Source organism: Marmota flaviventris, chromosome 14 (genome assembly GCF_047511675.1).
Source record: "Marmota flaviventris isolate mMarFla1 chromosome 14, mMarFla1.hap1, whole genome shotgun sequence".
NCBI lineage: Eukaryota > Metazoa > Chordata > Mammalia > Rodentia > Sciuridae > Marmota > Marmota flaviventris.
The window spans coordinates 84,867,604-84,889,596 of NC_092511.1; the positions used below are offsets into that span (position 1 = coordinate 84,867,604).

The 21,993-nt window shown below is 39.8% G+C and overlaps 1 protein-coding gene across 1 annotated transcript in view; it reads left to right on the forward strand.

The window, feature by feature from the left end:
* The window catches only part of Bub1 (BUB1 mitotic checkpoint serine/threonine kinase), a 49,886-nt gene extending 28,083 nt beyond the window's left edge, over positions 1 to 21,803 (forward strand). The window contains exons 17-25 of the mRNA XM_027952068.2: positions 215 to 302; positions 2,940 to 3,178; positions 4,120 to 4,263; positions 13,102 to 13,217; positions 13,471 to 13,632; positions 13,808 to 13,965; positions 14,061 to 14,235; positions 19,797 to 19,903; positions 21,527 to 21,803. Coding sequence (XP_027807869.1) covers positions 215 to 302; positions 2,940 to 3,178; positions 4,120 to 4,263; positions 13,102 to 13,217; positions 13,471 to 13,632; positions 13,808 to 13,965; positions 14,061 to 14,235; positions 19,797 to 19,903; positions 21,527 to 21,722 — 1,385 coding nt within the window. The 3' untranslated portion in view covers positions 21,723 to 21,803. The remainder of the gene's footprint in view (positions 1 to 214; positions 303 to 2,939; positions 3,179 to 4,119; positions 4,264 to 13,101; positions 13,218 to 13,470; positions 13,633 to 13,807; positions 13,966 to 14,060; positions 14,236 to 19,796; positions 19,904 to 21,526) is intronic.
* The last annotated feature ends 190 nt before the right edge of the window (positions 21,804 to 21,993 follow it).

The window sequence follows — 21,993 nt, forward strand, 5'->3', positions numbered from 1 at the left end:
GATCACATGTCAAAACTGAAGTGCTCCGCTGTACGAGAAGGTTGAGTGATCTTGATTTTCCGCATCTTATCGCACTTTGCCATGGAACACTATTTTGAAATTATAATGAAAGTCATCATATAAAGGAATTCTAGAATTGTAACCATGTCAAATGGTATGCGCGTGCATACACATGCATGTAATGTTTGTGTCTCTCGTTTTTTGTGTATTTCAGAAAACATGATAGCAACGCAGTGCACCCATGTGCCGTTGAGTTCTTGTGTTGAGAATGTGGTGGAGCCCTTGAGAGACAGAAAGTTCAGGTAACTTGCAGTTGTGCCCTTCTCTGCATTTCCACTTGAGCTTTCCTTTTCCAGATGTAAGAGAATGCCTAATCCCATCCTAAACAACTCATAAAGTGCTTATCGATTGGCAGCTTTTAGTCAGAAGGTCCTCTAAGCCCAGTAATGAGTCCCCCACTTGGTATCAGGACAGTGAGAGAAGCAGCTAGGGTGACAGAGTCTGCAATTGACTTGTACTCATTTGGGGATTAGAACTGGAAAGCCTTTTACCAAAAAGAGACCCTGCCATGTGAAGACTGTTGCAGAACTGAGCAAACACAGAATTGCTTTTCATACCCAGTAAAATTGAGAAAATCGATGACTTCCTTTTAAGAGAAGAGAGGGTACTTAAGCCTCCTAAGGAATAAGCAGTAAAGGCAGACTTGGCACCGTAAACCCCACCATGTCTGCGCAGGCTATAAACCTCAGAGATCCTAACCAAGGCTGCCACCTTCTGGGTAACTATTTTATTCTAGACACAGTACTTAACGCTTTTCCTGGACTCTGTCTTTCAGTTAGTCCTTATAATAACTGAGTTGTGGGGACTATTCTTTCTTTTTCCATTATAGATAAGGAAATTGGGTCTCAGATAAATTATTGATCTAAAGTCATAAGGCTTCAAATGTCTAGAATTGGAGTGTGGCTCTGTATTTGTCTGAGTGCTGACCCCTTCTTCTCACTGCCTCTTATCAGAAACCCACAAGGCACAAGTTCAATTAAAAAGCAAAAATCTATTGAATTTGCATTAATTTTATTATTGATGTTAATCACTTTCTATATGTTTATGTTCATTTATTTTTTTTCTTAAGTAATTTCTGTTCACATCTTTTATCCAATCATTTGTTTATTTGGGTCACAGTTGAATGAGGTTTTTGATAACAAGAGCCATCCGGAGTGGCTAAGCCCAGCCAGACCTTTGACTCACAATAATGCCATAAGCCATCCTTGATGTAAGATTAACTTAGAAATACATAGGGCAGAAATCCTAGTTGCTGGCTGGGTGCATCCTACCCAAGGAACTGTTGTCTTTGGCCCCGTGTGACAGTTCAGTTGCAAGGAAGCAAGGCTCACATGAACCAAGTGCAGGAGCCTCGCTTAAGAGCCTTATGCAACGCCTCTATCAAGTCCCAGGGTGCCCACGAGAAAATCTACTGGGCACAATTTCAATTAAAAACCAAAATTTATTGAATTTGCATTATTTTATTATTGGTGAGTTAACCATTTTCTACATGCTTATGCTACCATTTTTTTTCTGAAAAATGAATAACTGAAACTATGGGTTCCTAGCAGGTATTTGTAATTCTACTCCAGATACAGTTAACCTGTGAGGGTTATTTTTAACCATAACCAGTGGTGACAGAGTAAGTTTTTAGGGGAAAAGAGCTAGCAGTTAACAGACCCAGATTCTTATGGACAAGAGAGAAAGATTTTGTTGATCATTTATGCATTGACAGTAATTTGTATACCCATGTTACTAGTAGTGGTAGTATAAGGTATGGAAACAATTTTTCAATGTACAGGTAAGGTACCCCTAGTGTCTGTTTGAGAAGCCAAATATGTGGCCAGTACTATTTGAACTATCATGGTCTTGGGAAACTAGGGAACACTAAGAAATTGTCGTAGGTGAGAAAGGGACATATTTATTTGTGATATATATGTATAGATGTAAGGGTTAAATGTGGGTGTAGAGATATACACGATTGATTCTCATTGTTCCTTGTAGTGAATACTGGACACTTGTCCAGGGGAAATACAGGCTTATCCTGTGTGCCTCTGTTGCCATGTTTGTTTAAAGTCACTTTATTTAACACATATTACTCATGACTTACGTTGCACTCGTGCCTGGATGAGGCTTACCTGTTTTCTCTGTAAGGCATCTCAGAGCCTTCTTATGCTTAGGAACAATAGACACACTTCAGCAAAACACCTGAAATCCCAACAAAAAGCACAGAAATGCAAAAACCATGGCATTGGACTCCAAGCAGGGCAGTGAGGAGCATAAGCTGTAGGCTTCACCTTGCTCCACCTGGCCTGGGAATATGCACCCAGATTTTTCATTTCTCTAAAGTCTGCAAATGACTGAAAATTATATGAATGTTGATCTGGATGTTTAAGTAAATTTTAACACATAGGTGCATTCACAAATATGAAACCCATGAATAGGAATCAGCTGTGTATGCATGTATATACACACACCATATGTATGGAAATGTGTAGGATTTTGTTAGATTGTGGTTGACATTTTTTTGTTGTCTGAATGTTATAAAAGAAGTCATTTTTAGAAAGAAGTTAGATATCCAGTCTTGATCATAGCAGTGCTGCTGAGATACCCTTTCTCCTGACATTCCCTGCTAAATAATACCAAGCGTATCACCACTCCCATTTATCTAGTATATCATCATGTCTTTGATTTTTATTTCTATTAATATTGGACTAGCTTTGTATTTGCCTATAGTTGTGTAAGAAAATGATTTAATCAACTCAGGCTGTGCAGCAATTTTGAAGTGACATTCCTAGAATGAAAAGGAAACTCTGTTGCAGAACTTTTGTGTGATCAAGTCCAATAGGCTTCTAATAATAGGGTGTTTTTATTTTCTCTGTAATTTTCTCCACATCCAGTCCAATTCAAGAGAAGAGCCCAGAAGGCACATGCCCCAGAGACCTCTCTTTGGCATCCTTGCACCATCCCAGCTGGCCTGCCCCGGTTGCTGCACTCACCCAGGAAGCTGTACGGGGCCTTGAAGCTTGTAAACTCACAGACACTGACCGAGCCGTTGTGGAGGACCCGTCTGATGCCAGTGCCAGGCCCCAAGAAGACCTGATGCAGACGGGTCCCCATGGGGATGTCAGTGCTCCAGGTGTGCACAGAGGCTCAGGCTTAGTCATGCCATTAGGACTACAGCATAGGAAGAGCTGTTCTGTGGGAGAACTCAGAGGGGGACTGGTGTGCCACTGAGTAGAACCTACAGTCAGACACTTCTCACTGTACTGAAGTGCAGTCCAGCAGGAATGTACTTGAAGGGCAAATCAATCCATTTTAATTTTAGATTTCAAGTTAAGTACTGTTGGAAGAGGGAATTGGAATTCAAGGGCCTACTGTGTGCCAGGCATTTAATCTAATGCTGTTTTCCCCACTTTACAGAAAAGTCAACAGAGGGTCAAGATTAAAGAGATCCCTCCTACCACCCCTTGTCACCCAGACAGTCTCACCTACTGGTAGAGAATATGGACCAGAGATGGAGTGGCTAGGGGACAAGGCTAGGTTCTACCCTAGCAGTCCTTTCATAATTGCCACTAATAAGAATACGTCATTATTCTAAGTTGGAGAGAAACCTTCGTCTTCCCTTTAGAAATTGTTTTCTATCTTGGACCAAAGTACAACTCATATGTGTAAATTGTGTTTTGTGGGTGTAAGTGGGAAAGCAGTTAAAGACCGTGTATCTGTCTGAGCACATTTGAGGTCACTAACCCCATCTGTGCCTTAAATGTGCAGCCATAACTGCTAAAGGCAGGACCTAGCATTTTAGGTGAGCGGAGTGAGATGCAGCTGATGTCCCTTTGTCACCCTGAATGTTGATTTAAACTTTCAAATCCAAAATGGCAGACGGTCAACTGCACAACTCCCAGTTCTGACTTTTGGAAACAATTCTCTATTGCTTGAATCAATGCTCTATAAAGGATGAGACTTTTGAAAGCTTAATTAATGAATGAATGTCTCCACTAGCTTTATCTAAAATTTATTTAGTAAAATCTTTGAATACTGAACTCATGTTTCTTTTCTTGTTCCTATTCCTTTAAGACTTCACTATTGAAAATCCGTGGGATGATAAGTTGATTCTCAAACTTCTATCTGGGCTTCCTAAACCAGTGAGTTCCTATACAAATACTTTTGAGTGGCAGTGTAAACTTCCGGCCATCAAGCCCAAGACTGAATTTCAATTGGGTAAGAACTCTGTGGGTGATATAGCTTTGAAACGTTGATGGTGATTCATGTGTATGTGAGATTCTCCTCCTGTCCCCCAGCCCCAGTAAAGAGTTACAGCTACAGTATTGAGAAATCTTGTTAATCCATGGCTATGGGACCATGAGTGCTGTTGGACTAAAACACATTTAACTCAGAGATCTCTAAAAGTAAAAATGCACGGGCTTAGGCTGGGGCAGCTCAGCAGCAGAGCACTAACCTGGCATGTGTGAGGCTGCGCGTTTGATCTCCAGAACTGCAAAATTTTAAAAATGCAGTTAGACTATTTAAGAATTTCTTGCAGATTTTATAGTCAAAAACAGGCATTGATAACAAAATGAGGATTTTTTTTTTATTTGCCATTCTGACCACTTTTCAATATACTGAGGCACTAAGGACGTTGATAACAAGCACATGTGCAACTGTCACCACCATCTTATTATAAGTTTTTATCATCCAAATGGAAACTTGGTTATTTTTTTTTTTTTTAGTACTGGTGCTTGAACCCAGGACCTCACACATGCTAAGCAAGGACTCTACTACTGAGCTACATCCTTGGCCTTTTTTATTTTATCTTGAGACAACGTCTCCCTACATTGCTCAATCCAGTGTCAAACTTGTGATCCCCCTGCCTCAGCCTCCTAAGTAGCTGGGATTACAACACGCACCACCACACCTGGCAGAATGAGGAAACTAATTCTGTATGGACAGTGTGTGTTACATGTTTCTTAAGAAGAGGGATAGTATTATATACTCATATTTGATAATATTTCTGGAAAACTCTTGAAGAATACTCAAAACTAAAATGGTTGGCTTAGTGGGAGTGGGAAAGTGGGTGGGTGTGGATAACGCGAGAGCAAGGCTTTTCACACATAGAGCCGCCATAGGCCTTCAGAACAATTGAGGGGCCATCAGAGTTCCCCATGCCCACCTCCCTGCCCCTCAACCAGATCCTCTGTTAGCGTCTTGTATAAGTGTGCCTGCTGTTTGTGATAGTGATAAGCCAGTACCGGTACGTGGCCAAAGTCCACGATTTCCTTCGAGGTTCCCTGTACTGTGCGTTCTGGGGTTTGGAACGCTTGGCAGACCTCCTCGCTGCAGGGCACTTCAGAATACTTGGCCTGCCTTGAGTCTCCTGTGCTTCCCCCTTCTCCCCTTCCTCTGCACCCCAGAAGCCCTGGCAGACACTGACTGGGCCCTTTATTCCACAGTTGTCCTTTTCTAGAATGTCATGTGTTTGAAATTATAGTTTGTAGCCCATCAGGCCATTTCCTGTCACTTAGCGACAGAATTTAAGGGTCCTCTCTGCCTTTTCATGGCTTGCTAGCTTTTTTTGAATCACTGAATAGTCCCCACCGTCTGGATGGCCCTGTACCACTCAGCTCATTTACCCATTTACCTACTAAAGGCCACCTTGTTGCTTCCAACTTTTGGCAATTACGAATAAAGTTGCTTTAAACATTGTATGCAGGTTTTTCTATGGACGTATTTTTAACCCATTCAAGTAAATACCAAGGAGTGTGATTGTTGGATTGCGAGGCATGAATATACACTCATCCCTCAGGTCTGCACAGGCTAGCTCTAGGAACCCAATGGGTGCCAAAGTCCATGATGCTCAAGTTTCTCATATAAAATGGGTAGCCTTGCATATAACTTAATATATACTTTAAATAATTTTGAGGTTACTTACAATACTTTGTACAGAGTAAGTAGTTGATATGCTCTATTATTTAAGGAATAATGATTTTAAAATATCTGTACATATTCAATTTATAGTTGGTTAAGTTTATAGATTTGGGGGCTAGGGATGTGGCTCAAGTGGTAGCATGCTCACCTGGCATACCTGTGGCCCGGGTTCGATCCTCAGCACCACATACAAACAAAGATGTTGTGTCCGCCGAAAACTAAAAAATAAATATTAAAAAAATTTCTCTCTCACACACACACAATCTCTCTTAAAAAAAAAAAAAAAGTTTATAGATTTGGATCCTCAGATACAGAGGGCTGAGTGTTTGCTTATATGAGAAAGTGCCAAGCTCTGCTAGTGTGGCCATACCATCTGCGTCTTTATCAGCAGTGAGCAAGAACTCCCTGCTACACCCTCACAGCTTTTGCTGTTGTTTTTACCCTTCTGGTAGGTGTGCAATAGTGTCTCACTATTTCAGGGTGACAACAGTGATGTTCAACAGTGAGAGTGAACATTTTTTCATGTGTTTACTTGCTGTCTGCATACTTTTAATGAGCTATGTGTTCAGATCTTTTGCCCATTTTTAATTGTCATATTGTTAAATATCAAGAATTTCTCAAATAGTTTAGATAGCAGTTCTTTATTAGATACTTGTTTTGCAAAGATTTTCTCCCAGTCTGGTTTGTCTTTCTATTTTTTTTTAAATTGTGTCTTTTAAAGCACAGAAGTTTTAATATTAATGGAGTCCAGTTTATCCGTTTTTTTTCCCCCCACAGGTCATGCTTTTGGTGTTACATCTAAAAACTCATTGCACCAGTGGAAACTTGTCTTCTGTATTCTTTTCTAGAAGTTTTATAGTTTTATGTTTTCCGTTTCGGCCTATGATCCATTTTGAGTTAACCTTTGTGCAAGGTATAAGGTGTGTGTCTAGGTTCATTGTCACTTGTGCATGTCTGGATGCTTGGCACCACTTACTGAAGACACTGTTTCTCCACGAGTCATGTTTGATCCTTTGCCCAAGAGCAGTTCTAAGTCTGTGTGGTTCTGTTCTGGACCCCACTCTTTTCCATGGGTTTGCTTGTCTCTTGCCAGCACCACAGGGTTATGGTCAGTCTCAGAGTGGGATGAAGTCAGCCCTTTACTTCCTTCTTCCATCTCAATATTGTGTTGACTTTCTGGGTCTTTTGCCTTTCCATATAAACTTTAGAATCAGTTTGTTGATGTTCACAAAATAACTTCTAGATTTTTATTGAGATTGCATTTAGTCAAGTTGGGAAGAGATGACATCTTGACAAAATTGAGTCTTATCCCTGTTCGTGGAAATCTCTCCAATTAAATCTCCTTTGATTCTTTCATCAGAGTTTAGGTTTTCTTATATAGATCTGGTACATAATATATATTATTACCTAAGTATTCTTTGTTTTTTAATTTCTCATTCTAATTTGTGTATTTCAGGAACATAGGGAAGTAATTGTATTTTATATATCTGCTTTGTGTCCTATAAGCTTTCTGTATCCACTAATAGTTCCAGGAGATTTTGTTACTGTTGATTCTTTAGACAGTCCTGTCATCTATAAAGAAAGATAGTTTTATTTCTTCCTTTTCCAATCTGTATACTTATTTTTTTTAAATGTCTTATTGCTGGGCTGGGGATGTGGCTCAAGTGGTAGCGTGCTCACCTGGCATGCGTGCGGCCTGGGTTCTATCCTCAGCACCACATACAAACAAGGATATTGTGTCTGCCGAAAAACTTTAAAAAATAAATAAATAAATAAATATTAAAAATTCTCTCTGTCTCTCATTCTCACACTTTCTTTAAAAAAATAAAATAAAATAAATAAATGTCTTATTGCACTAGGTGGGAATTCTAGTACAATGCTGAATAGAAATGATAAGAGACAAGCATCCTCACCTCATTCCTGACCTTGGGGCTGAATCTGTGTAGTGTATCACCATCAGGTCTGATGCTGGCTATAGGTTTTGTACATGTTCTTTATCAAGTTGAAGTTTCTCTGTTGCTAGTTTGCTCAGAATTATTATGAACGGATGTTGAATTTTATCAAATGTTTTTCCTGCATATGTTAATATGATCATGTGATTATTCTTAGCCTGTTGGTATGATGGTTCAGGTTAACTGATTTTTAGATGTTGAACTATCCTTGTATTTCTTGGATAAATCCCACTCGATCATTGCTATGGTTTGAATGTCCCCTTCAGATGTCATGTTTAAATTTAATTGCCATTGTCACAGTTTAAGAGGTGGGATCTTTAAGAGTTGATTAAGCCATGAAGGCATACCCTTACGATTGAACTGAGGCCGTTGTTGCTGGGTGGGTTAGTTGTAATGGGGGTTCTGGCAGGCCATCTCCCGCCTCACCCTCACCATGTGATGTCTCCCACCATCTTAGGATGGACCATGAAGATCCTCACCAGCTCTAGCCCCTCAATCTTGGACTTGTCAGCTTTTGGAACTATAAGCCACATAAATCTCTTTTCTTTATAATTTATCCAGTTCATAATATTCTGTTATAGCAGCAGAAATCAGACTAAGACAGTCGTGGTATATAACTCACTGTATACATTGTTGGATTTTACTTGCTAATGTTTTGTTAAGATTTTTACATTCATGAGAAGTATTTGTCTATAGTGTTTCTTATAATATCTCCATCTGGTTTTGGTAACCTGGAAATGCTGACCTCATAGAATGAGTTAGGAAGTATACTCTACCACTATTTTCTCGTAGAGATTATAGAGAATTTCTATAATTTCTTCCTTACAGATTTGATAGAATCTGTCAGTGAGTGCATCTGAACCTGGTGCTTTCAGCTTTAGAAGGTTATTAGTTATTAATGCAATTTCCTTAATAGATGCAGGACTATTCCAATTATCTAGTTCTCTTTATGAGCTTTGATAGATTTTGTCTTTCAAGGAATTGGTTCATTTCATCTAGGTTTTTCTCATTTGTGAACATTATGTTCTGAATACTCTTTTATTATGTCTTTAGCGTCCATGAGCCTTTCATTTCTCATTATTAATCTTCTCAAAAACACAACTTTTGGGATTTGCTTATTTTTCTCTATTGATTTCTTTCATAATATTTTCTTTTGTTTATATTTAATTAGTTCTTTTTTCTAAGTTCCTAAGGTAGAACCTTAAATCATTAATTTTATATCTTTTCTTTTTGTTATTTTTATTCTTACTTTTTTGTAAACAATTCTTTTTTAAAATGTGTTATTTTTAGTTATATACTCTTTCTTCTTTTCTAAGTCCTTTATGAGACTTCTTCAATCCATGTGTTATTCAGAAGTGTGTTTAATCTCCCAAGATGTAGGGGCTTTCCAGCTGTCTGCGTTAATGGATCCCCAGTTTAATTCCACTGTGGTCTGAGGGCAGACATTATATGATTTCTATTCTTTTAAATTTGTGAGGGTGTATATTACAGCACAGAATGTGGTCTGTCTTGGTGAATGTTCCAAGTCGTGTGAGAATATCATATACTCTGTAAATGTCATTCAGATCCAATTTGCTGGTTTTCTGTTTAATGGTCCATTTCTTTTTTTTTTTAATATTTATTTTTTAGTTTTAGGTGGACACAATATATTTATTTTTTTATTTTTATGTGGTGCTGAGGATCGAACCCAGTGCCTCACGCATGCCAGGTGAGCCCTCTACCAGTTGAGCCACATCCCTAGCCCCTTAATGGTCCATTTCTGATGGAAGGATATAGGAGTCTCCAAGTGTAATAGTGAAGTCACCCATTTTACTTGCATTTCTATCAATGCATGCCTCATATATTTTCACATTCTTTCATGAGATGTATACACAGCATGTCCTGTTGGAGAATTAACCCCTTTTTCATTCTGTAATGCCCCCTTTTATGCCTGTTAATTTTCCTTGCTCTGAAATCTGCTGTATGGAATTAATATAGCTATTTCTGTTTTCTTGAGATAACTGTTAGCATCCTATATCTTATTAACTGTTAATCTGCATTTGTCGTTATACTTTCAGTGTGTGTGTTATCATTGGTGTTCTGAGTGATTATTGATATAGCTGAACTCGTGTCTCATATTTGTTAGTTTTCTAGTCATTACACTTGTTCTTTGTGGTTTTTTTTTTCCCACTCTCTGCCTTCTTTGGCTTTGAGTTATTTCATATTCTGTTGCGTCTCCTCTCTCAGCATATCAATAATATATCTTTTTCACATTTGTAAGTGGATTCTGTAGAGTGTGCAGTATATATACACTCAGAGCCAGTCCAAGTCCACTTTCCGATAGCACCTCACCCCCTCACAGCAGGGCCCACACCATGCAGCAGGGGTGTCATTCCCTCCCTCCTGCCCACCTCTTCTGTCATTGCTGCCGTTGGTTTCACTTATCCACTGGTATGCCACCGCTAGGTGGACACTATTGTTTTGAACAAATGGGTTTTTGTTAGATAATTTAGAATAAGAAACATCAAATATTTTACTTAACACTCTTTGAGTCTAAGTTTCTGGCCTATATTATCTTCCTTCTCTCTGAAGAACAGTGCACGTTTACCAGTGACAGATTCCCTCCATTTTTGTGTAAGAAAGTCTTTATCCTTCACTTTTGAAGGACAGCTTCATGAAGTAGAGCATTCTAGCTGGTGGTTTTTCTCTTTCAACCCTTTAAATGTTGTACTGCACACTCTTGCTTGTGTGGTTTCTAAGGAGAAATCTGACGTACTTATCCTTGTTCTTCCGGAAGTAAGCTCTTTTTATAGCTATTTCTATTTTGTAGCATTTTTCAAAATTTTGTCTTTGATTTTCTGCATTTTCTTTGTGATGAGCCTAGGTGTAGGTTTTTCTATCTGTCCTGCCTGGTATTCTCTGAGATTCCAAGATCTGTGGTTTGGTGTTGGTCTTGAATTTTTGAAAACTCACACTTTTTTTTCTTTTCTTTTTACATTTCAGTTTTCCTGATAATGTGTCCTGGAGCTCACTGATTCTTTCCCTGGCCGTGTACAGTCTACTAAAAGACAATCTTGGTTTCTGTCACCAAGTGGGTTTTTTATTTCTAGCATTTTTTTTTTTTTTTTTCGCTTCTTTCTGCTTATATGACCTATTTGTTCTTGTAAATTGTCTCCTTTTTCTGTTAGAATCCTTAACACATTGATAACAATTTTAAAAACTATCCTGGTCTGATAATGCTGAAATCTCTGCCTCCTCAAGCTGTGTTTTGTCTTTTAATATGCCTTGTAAATTTTGTTGCCGGCCAGACCTGATGTACTGTGTAAATGGAACTGAGATAGTTAGGCTTTGGTGTAACCTTTATCTGGCTAGAAGTTAAGCTGTGTTGTCTTCCCTGTTGCCTTTAAGGTTCCCTAGAGACTTTCTACTAGGGATTAAACTCAGGGGCATTTTATCACTGAGCACATCCCAGTCCTTTTTATTTTTTATTTTGAGACAGGGTCTCACTAAGTTGCCTCCTTAGTCGCTGAGATTACAGGCGTGCACCAAACACCCGAGAGTCATCTTCTTAGATAATCTGAGGAGTACTGTCCTTCCCATTGCTAATTCCAGCGTGGTGTCTGCTGTGTCTTCCTCTCCATCTTCCACTCCATCTCCCCACTTTGGGTGCAGCAGTTTTCCCCCTGATCTCAGTTTTTTAATAGTCCAAGAAGAGCTATTGAATTTCAGTTGTTCAGTTACTTTCTTGCCATAAAAGTGGAGTGACAGCTTTCAAGCTGCTTATGTGCTAGACTGGAAATCACAGATCTTTTTTTTTTTTTTTTTTTTTTAATATATATTTGATTTTGAATGGGAGGATTATTTTTAGAATTTTTAAGAATCAAATGCAACATCACCATGATCTTTTTCTCCAAAATCAATAACCCCAGTGTAACCACAAGGAAAATATAAACAAACCCAATTTGAAGGACATCTGACTAGTACTCTTTGGAACTATCAAGGTCAATTAAAAAAAAAAGAAAAGTCTGAGACATGTCACAGGCTAGGAGTAGCTATGGAGATAGAATGACTAAATATAATGTATCCTGAAACACAGAAAAACTAGTGAGTCTGCAAGTGTGGATTTCAGTCAGCAGCAGCACTCCTCGGTTGGTTCCTTGTCTGTGACATAAGAGCCATGTGGGCTACGTGCAGGGGAATGCAGAAACTCCGCTTTCTTGGCCACTTTTCTATCAATCAAAAACTATCTAAAATTAAAAGTTGAACTAAGTATTTTAAATTGTCTATTACAAATGTTGCTATAGTTTTACTTTGCCCTTTTTATTTTAATTATTTTGTTTTGTTTTAATAAAGTTTTATTTTTCCAAATGCACAGTTGCTTGGACCTGCTAGTGCATCTGCACAGCAACAGGGGCATCTCCATCTTGGTATTTCTGGTGTAAATTACTTGAGCTCTGTGCTTTGACACCAGTTTGAAAAGTCCTTTACTGAGGAGCTCCTGAAGGGCTGCCCTGGCCAAGGAACCGCAAGTCCTTATCCCTCGAAGACCCCAGCTGTGCTTAGAAGCTCGTAGTTGGGAACTTCCTTATAGAGTTTGTCATAAGTAGCTTTGTCAGACAAGACTAGATGTTGAGCTTGCCCTGATCTTTGCCTTCGGACCACTTCTTCTTTTCAGCGTTGCCCCAGATTTGTTCACTGGGCCCTTGCCTTTCTTGGCCGACCTTCCAGCATCTTTCTTCTTCTTGTCACCCTTGAGCAGCATTGCAAAGCCTGGAGAGCAGCAGCAGCTATTGGAGCCTCGTCAAGATGTCTTTTTTATTTTTATCCTATTGTAAAACGTGTTTATTTCAAAAAGCTTTATGTATCACTTCAGGGAGGATTTCTCCTGTCATCTGCCTGCAAGATGGGCAGCACAGGTACTGCTCATTTTAAAATGCGAGAACCTTGATGGGGAGGCACTGAGTGCCCAAACCCACGCACCTTAGTGACCCCTGCAGGCTACCATGAACTTGGTAAGGGGGCTCTTGTTGCAGGTATTTACTTCCTTTCATCTAAGCCTGTAAAACATTTCCCAAGCAACTGTGGACATTTTTATTTATGAAAGCAATTCAAGTACAAAGAAAATTTTACAAATTCTTCATTTGGATAAAGTCCTTAATATTTTGAGCCCATTTGTCATTTTGACACATTTATCTCTTCCCAGGTTCTTCACTGGTCTATGTCAATCACCTTGTTGGAGAAGGGGCCTTCGCCCAAGTCTATGAAGCTACCCAGGGAGATGTGAATGAGACCAAAAATAAACAGAAATGTGTCTTAAAGGTAAATGGTGCAAATACATGTTTGAACTGTAGAGAAATGATTTTTAGAACTTCAAGTTTGTCAGCCTCTTTTTTTTTTAAGACAGTGATGTTTTTATTGAGCAATTAAGAAATAAAACAATACTATGAGGATCTGGAATTGCTTTCTGCAGAACAAATCATAATGTCATTGCTTTCTCATGTCCCTTATTAGGATTCTATTTTCCAGAATGTGACTCTGGATATAAATAACACATACCTGATTTTGCTTGTAGGTCCAGAAGCCTGCCAACCTCTGGGAATTCTACATTGGTACCCAGCTGATGGAGAGACTAAAGCCAGCTGTGCGCCACATGTTTATCAAATTCTATTCTGCCCACTTATTCCAGAATGGGAGCATCTTGGTAGGAGATCTCTACAGCTATGGGACACTATTAGTAAGTGTTCTGTTTTTATAATATGGATATGAATTTAAGTGCATTTCTGGTTTGTGCCTTACCCATATATTTTCTGGTTAGAGCTTTAGTTGGGGTGCTAAACAGGGGCAAAGTCCTTGACTTGAAATTTCATTAATCCTCATCCAACTCAGGATACCATTTGCATTGTTTCTAGAATGCCATTAACCTCTACAAAAATACCCCCGAAAAAGTGATGCCCCAGGCTCTCGTCATCTCTTTCGCTATCAGGATGCTCTACATGATTGAACATGTCCACAGCTGTGAGATCATTCATGGAGACATTAAGCCAGACAATTTCATACTGGGAAACAGGCAAGTGTGGACCTCTGAACAGGGTTCTTTCCTGAACATCTAGCAGCCCTTTGTCATTTGTGCTCATTTCCTGCCCTGAATTGTATTTAATCTAGGTTTTTGGAACAGAACGATGAAGATGGCGATTTGTCTACTGGTTTGGCACTTATTGACCTGGGTCAGAGTATAGATATGAAACTTTTTCCAAAAGGAACTGCCTTTACAGCAAAATGTGAAACATCTGGCTTCCAGTGTACTGAGATGCTCAGTAACAAACCATGGAACTACCAGGTACGGACCCTAAAGTAAGAGGTTTGGAAAATTTTCCTCTGTTGTACCTACCAGATTTTCAAAATGAATTTGGAATCTCGTTAGTTTGAACTGGTCTCTTGGACACAGTTGAAGAAGAGATGGGGGCCAGGAATGTGGCTTAGAAGTAGAGCACTTGCCCAGTAAGCATGAGGTCCTGGGTTGACTCTGTAGCACTCAAAGAGAGAGAAGGTAGTAAAGGAGAGATGGGACTTAAGGCTCAGGGGAAGGGAGGGATGAAATTTTGTTCCTGAAGAGTACACTTTTCTTATTATTCACAAGAAGGAAAGCAGATATGTTCTGAGTTTGACCCTAGGAAAGGTATTTAATGATCTGTGAACCCTTCAGAACGAAAGTCTGCCACATGAAGCCAGCTTGGATTGGGAGATAAAAACAGAGCAAATGGTTTTCTTTATGGCCATGGTTAATAGAGAGACACACCCCACTGCCCCCAGGGGAATCAGCCGCAAGTCTTGCAAGTGGGCAGGTGGTTCTGACAGTGAGAGTGGCACAGAAACTCAGGTGCAGGACCTGATTCAAACAGTGTTAGAAATGGATCATTATTATCCTAAAAGGCTTCAGAAATTTCACCAAATTAGAATACAGATGACAAATATAAAGAATACTTAATAGGATAAATGTAAAGTTTTGAACCTGGATTAATAAAACCAGATGCCTGGTTACCAAGTGAGGACTGTGGCTTCCAGAAGCCCGTGATAGAGGGGAAAGGTCGGGAGTCAGGTCTAGTATATCAGACCACATGCTGTTCTGGCATCTCCTGGGGTGCAGGGGAAGGGGAGCACCATCCAAAGGTCTTACAGTATATTCAGAGAGTAGCCACGGACTCCCCATGGAAGGATTAGCACTTTTCTTTCCTTGATATGTCTTTATCTGGTTTTGGTATGAGTGTGATACTGGCTTTATAGAATGAATTTGGAAACGTTCTGTCCCTTTCTGTTTCATAGAATAATTTGAGGAGCATTGGCATTAGTTCTTTCAAGGTCTGGTAGAATTGAGCTGAGAATCTGTCTGGTCCTGGACTTTTGTTTGTTGAAAGACTTTATTACTGCTCTTTATCATCACAAGTTATTGGCAGGTCTAGGTTTTCTATATCCTCTTGATTCAGTTTTAGCAGATCATATTTGTCTAGAAATGTATCCATTTCTTCTAGGTTTTACAATTTATTGGAGGAGAAGTTTTCAAAATAGTCCCTAATGATCCACTGGATTTCTTGACATGTGTGGTGATTTCTCTTTTTTTATCTTTAATTTTGTGAATTTGTGTCCTCTCTCTTTTTTCTTTTGGTTCATTTGGCTAAGGGCTTATCAATCTTGTTTATCTTTTCAAAGAACCAAATTTTTGTTTCATGGATCCTTTCTAAATTTTTTTTTTTTTTAATTCTCAAGTTAATTGATTTGGCTCTGATTTTATTTGTTTTCTCCTACACGTTTTGGAATTGGTTCATTCTTATTTTTCAAGGGCTTTAAGATATATCATTAGGCTGGTTTTAAATTTTCCTCTTAAAACTGCCTTCATAGTATTCCACAGGTTGTTGTTTTATCACTATTCTTATTTAAGAATTTTTAAATTTTTTTTTTTTTTTTCTAAGAGATGCTTTGTGACCTAAAATATGATCTACTTTGGAGGAGGTTCCATGAACCATGGTCAAAAATATTCATCTGATGTTGGACAAAATACTCTATAGATCTCTGTTCAGTCCATTTGATTTATAGTATCTTTCAGGTCCTAAGAGTCTATACTGAGTCTATGTCTGGATGACCCATCTAATGGTGAGAGAATGTGTTGAGATCACCCAGTGTTACTGTACTGGGGTCTTACTAAGGCTTTGAGTAGTATCTCTTTTATGTAATTAGTTGCACCCAATTTGGAGCATAAATATTTGTTACTGTTATATCTTCTTGCTGAATTGTCCCTTTAACAATATGAACCTTCTTTGTCTCTTCTGATTAATTTTGGTTTGAAGTCTGCTTTGTTAGATATAGAGTAGCTACTCCTATTTATTTTCAGGCTCCATGCACATGGTATATCAATTTTGTTGTTTACTTTCAGCCTGTCTTTGCCTATAAGGTGTGTCTCTTCCAAACAACATATAATTGAGTCTTGCTTTTTAATCCATTCTGCCAGCTATGTCTTTTAATTGAAGAGTTAAGACCATTTACATTCAATATTATTATAAAGAGATGTTTATTAATTCCTGCCATTTTGATTTATTTATAATGTTTAATTTGATCCTGTTTCTCATTTGCTTAGCTACCCTTCCAATGAGATTTGTTTAATTGTGAGCTCTGGGGTTTGGTTATTCTGTGGAGTATTTGTATTACCGGTTTAGTAGTATTGAATTCTTCTAGTTTCTGCTTATCTTGGAAGGTTTTTATTTCTCTTTCAATTTTGAGGGATAGTATTGCTGGTTCTAACAATCTTGTTGACATTTAATTTCTTTCCGAACTTAGTCCACATCATTCCAAGACCTTATGGCTTTTAGAGTTTGTTAAAAAATTAGAAGTGATTCTGATTGGCTTACCTCTAAATATGACCTGATTTTTTTTTTCTTGAGACTTTTACAATTTTATCCTTGTTCTCTGTGTTAGTCATTTTAATTATATTATGGCATGGATAGGTTCTTTTTCAGTCATGTCTATTTGGGTTCTGAATGCCTCCTATATCTGGATGTCTATCTCATTCTCAAGGTTTGGAAATTTTTCTAATATAATAATTTCCCTGAAAAGATTATCCATCCTATTAGCCGGATTCTCACAACCGTCTTCAATTCCAGTGATTCTTAAATTTGGTCTCTTAATGTTGTCTATTCTGAATGTGAGTATGTATTTTCTTTAATACTATCTGAATGTTTAAGACTAGCCACTTTGTCTTCCAGCTCTAAGAGTCTATCCTTAGAATTTTCTACTCTGTTAGAGAGATTTTTAGCTGGACAGTTTATTTGATTTATTATGTATTTATTTCTAAGATTTCTGTTTAATTCTTTTTTATTATCTCTCTTTGTTGAATTTCTCATTCATATCCTGTACTAATTTCCTTAATTCATTCTGTTTTTTCTGTGTTCTCTTGGAAGTCATTGGTCATTTTTATAACCATTCTTTTGAATTCTTTATCTGATATTTCATCCACTTCAGTACCTTTGGAGTAAGTCGCTGGTGAATTATGAACTTTAGGATGTATCATGTTATGTTGTTTTTTCATTTTTCTTGTATTCCTGAGTTGGGTTTTTTACATCTGTTGGGGTGGATTTCTCTGCTACTCTTACATATAGGCCTTTTTAGGGCTCAGTCTTTACTTGCCAAAGTGTCCTCAAGTTATCTAGACTGAGACACCCTTGTAGATGTGGTATCCACAGACTCTGTGTTAATTCTCTTTTTTGGTATAGCAGTGGATATCTGTAGTGGGACATGAAGGACCACCCCTGGCCATTTCTATTCGGAGCCTGATCATTAGTTTGAGTTTTTATTTCTTCTGTTCTTTGTGTTAAAGTATAGCTGATGTTCGTCATGTGCATGGAGCAAGGTGTGCTGTCTTGTCGCCAAATTGAGTTCAGCAGCAGAATCTTGTAGTGCCTTGTAGATTCCCAGCATCTCTCAGAATAGGGTAAAACAAACAATAGTAACAACTGATGCAAACAACAGACAGCATTAAAGTAGATATCTGTTTCTGTTAAAATAAATATCTACTATGACATTTAATGTCAATTACCACAAAAAACAATGGTGTGGTCTATTGCCAAACAAATAAGTAGCCATGAACTATATCTGGCAATAAAACAAACAACAGGTGCCAATTATGCCATCCACAGCAGTAATCATTACAACAGCATTAATGGTGGGAAAGGAGTTATATAAACCAATTAGTGCTAAATTTGGTAAAATACAGTTAATTAAGAGAAAAGAAAACATGATAGGAAGGTCAAAGTGTTTATAATTCAAAAAAGTGAACACAGAAAGAAGAAGAGATGTAGCAGGTGATGGTTTTAAGGAAGGAAGAGAAAGAAAACAAGAGAATTTGACTGTCGGCAGAAGAGAGAAAGAAACCAATGAAAAGGAAACAAAACCAAAATATACGAACCCCAAGCCCTAATCCTCAAAAGGCAAGGAAAAATAACATTAAAAACATGCTGAAAATGAGAAGAAAACAGAAAGAAAGAAATATGTGTGTATGTCCATGAACCAATCAGCACATCAAGAACTCTCTCACACTCCCCAAAAAGAGAAAAGATTCTTAATTTAAAAAAAGAAGAAGAAGAAGAAGGAATCATCTCCACTGAGGTGATCAAAATAGTCAACAAAAATGTGTGGTCACTGCTGTGCCCACCCGTGTTTGTTTCTTCTTGGGCTATGACACAGAGGGCCAGCAGCTCCTGGGATTGTTAACTCCTTACACCTTTGGTGTTGCTCCTGAGCGGCTGGTTGGAGTGGCCTAGACTAAAGCTGGCTGAAGCCGTTCTCAGCTCCCTTCTCCCCAGCGGGAGGTAGGGTGCTGTCACCTGGAGTCTGTCTGCACAGGCCCGGTACTCTAGGGGTGCTACCGCAGAGTTCTATGAGGGGCCCAGTGGATTAGATCTAATAGGGCCTTGGGGACTTTGTTTGGTAGTGTTTGCTAATGCATGGCAGTTGCCCAGCTCTGTCAAGGGATCTGAATCTCAGGAGCCTCACAAAAATTCTACTCTTGAGGAAGGGGAGCCACCCCTCCTCCACACACACACCCCACATACACACCCACACACACACACACATTCTCTCTCTCTCTCTCTCTCTCTCTCTCTCTCTCTCTCTCTCTCTCTCGCCCGTGAACACGACTGCCCAGGCTTAATCCCTCGGCGTCTTCACATACACCCTTTCCGAGTCCCGACCCTCCTCAGCTGGTCATGTGAGCACCAGACACACAGAGAAGATGAGTTCGGCTCTCCTTCGCTTTTCTGATGTGGATCCCCCTGGGTACATTCCTGGTGTCCATTTCCCTCATGTTCTGCTAGGAAGACCCTAGATGGGCGCTCACCTGAGAGCGTGGCAGTGTTGGCGCTGCTCTCCCTGTTCAGCAGCAGGAACTGCAGCTGGAGGCTCAAGGCTCCCCGCCTCAGCTCCCCGTGGCTGTTTGAGAAACAGAGAGCACTTTCCATCACCTCCACATCAGCTCAGTGCAGGCTGCTTTTCTGATCTCAGGTTTTCTCACAGCACACCTCCCTGTTGTATTTCTCTGTGTTCTCCCTCCATCTGGTGAACCACCACCACTGCTGCAACCAGCTCAGCTCCAGTGCTGTCTCTCTGTTCAGTGTACCTGAATTTTTGAGTCTCTTAGTCACTAGGACTGTCTGGCATTGAATTTTAGTGAAATACCTCTTGCTCACCTCACTGAGAAGCAGCATTCCTGCTTCTTGAATCCCCAGCCACCAGAAATCAACTTCCAGAATTCTTCAAAGATAAACTCCTGTGACTTAGCTTGCTGCTTATGTTAGCACATGGTGATGGGATCACGTGTGCATCGCCATGAGTCATGGAATCTCGCTTTCTTGCCAGGTGGATTACTTTGGAGTGGCAGCCACCGTGTACTGCATGCTTCTGGGGACCTACATGAGGGTGAAGAACGAGGGAGGAGTCTGGAAGCCTGAAGGTCTTTTCAGAAGGTAGGTGTCGGCATCGGGCTACAGCGGGAAGAGAATAACTAGGGTAGTAACAGGTTCCATCTGGCAGAAGGGGATCCCTTAGGCAGTGTGGGCACAGCACAAGGCTGGCCCTGGGCAGGGAGTGGTCACAGGGCTTCCCACTTAGCCAGTAGTCCACAGAACCCCTGGGAGCTCCTGGGTGGTGACAGGCATCCCGCCCAGGCAGGTGTCCCAGAGCCTCAGGGCTGTGCTTGCTTGTTTTCTTGTGTGTGGAGATGCAAATAATACTCATCCTGCCTTCCTCAGATCTTTCCTGTAAGAAGCCAAGGAAATACGTAGGAAGTATTTGTTACATGCTTGTTCCTTGCCCAGTTACACTTTCTTCTCTTAACTTTTTTGATATATATTTAAAACATACAGAAAAGTGAACTCATCCTCTGTGCGCAGCCAAATGGAATCTTATGTGCATATATACCTTCTGGGAATAATTTCAACTGCGATTCCCCTGGCCTTCCCTACGCAGTTCCAAAACAGAAAAAGAAAATTGGCAGTAATTTTATAAAATGCCTGTGCCATACATAGTGAAGCTTAGGTTCAGTCCCTGGAGAAAACTTGGTAACTGCTATGTCTTATTCTGCATAATGAGGCATTATATCTGACAAGTGCTTTATGCTTCCTCTTGCTCATAATGGAAGAACCAGATGGTCATCCAGAAGGTCTCCACCTCTGGCCGCTAGTGTAAAGGAAAGCCTAAAGCCAGCCCTCTGCATGGCCCTGCTGCCATTTTTCTGTGCTCTGTAGCTCCTATAGTTGACTTTAACCACTAGAGTAGCCGGAGCTCTTCAGTCAGCTCTCTCCTGAGCAGGGCGGCCTGTCCACCTAGTCCTGGCACATGTGCAGTTGGGCTCCTTAGAACTATGTGTCCAGATCACAAGATGCTGACAGTATGGTAGACACAGGAGCCAAAAGCAAATGGATCTTTTTTTTTAATGAGGAAAGGTAGCACTATGTTACCCAGACCACCCTCTAACTCATGATCCTCTTGCTTTAGGCTTCCCAGCCCCTGGGATTCCATGCACACACAACACCCAGCACAGATAGATTTCCTTTAAAAAATAAAATAGATTTTTTTTCACTGAAGAGTTATTGCTAAGACTGCTTATCTTAAATCCTTTTTTGGGAGCCAGGTGTGTTAGAGTCTGTAAACAAGTCTGGATGGTGCCTGGCAAAATGCCAGAGGGAGTGGTTTGTGAAGTAACACCAGGGAGCCATTAAGTGTGGAGATTCCTTATTGGTTGACTGATGTATCTAGTTTATGCTAATTAGATAAGCTGTGTGGAATGTATAAATACTGCTCCTGTCCTGCAATAAACGGCTCCCACTCCTGCTGTATCAAGGTACACAAGTTGCTCGTCACACCACCCCCCCCCCCCGCCCCCGTTAGTTTGCTGCAGCCGGACTGCGGCACAGGTGTGTTGAGACAATTAATTGGAACTTTAATTTCTCTAATGTGGGATAGATTGGATGTGTCCACTCCTGATGGCCAAGTGCTATTAGGTGAGAGTTCTGTTTCACCACCCACCTGCGGCAGTCAGGGTCAGAGCAGGCTGCTTTCCATCCGTGGCCGGTTCTTTCTCTCTGCAGGCTTCCTCATCTGGACGTGTGGGATGAGTTTTTTCACACCATGTTGAATATCCCAGACTGCCATCACCTTCCACCTTTGGATTTGCTAAGGCAAAAGCTGAAGAGTCTGTTTCAACAGCACTATTCCAACAAAATCAAGACCCTGCGAAACAGGCTCATTGTGCTGCTCTTGGAATATAAGCGTTTGAGAAAATAAAATTAACTGTGGACACTTTCCCAGAAATCATTTTGTAAATACTATTCTCTTTCTTTGAACCTTGATGTTCTTCCAGATGTATTGTTGATATAAATGTTTGTTAAAAATAAAGTTCACGAAATACATCCATGTGACTTAATTTTTATTAAATTTTCCAGCAGAATAGAAAAAGTGGCAAGCCCTATGGGGCAGACCTGCCGGCCCTCTTGGCAGACAAACATTCATGTCCTTTATGGTGCATTTTTGTTTGCTATCTATGAATTATGCATTC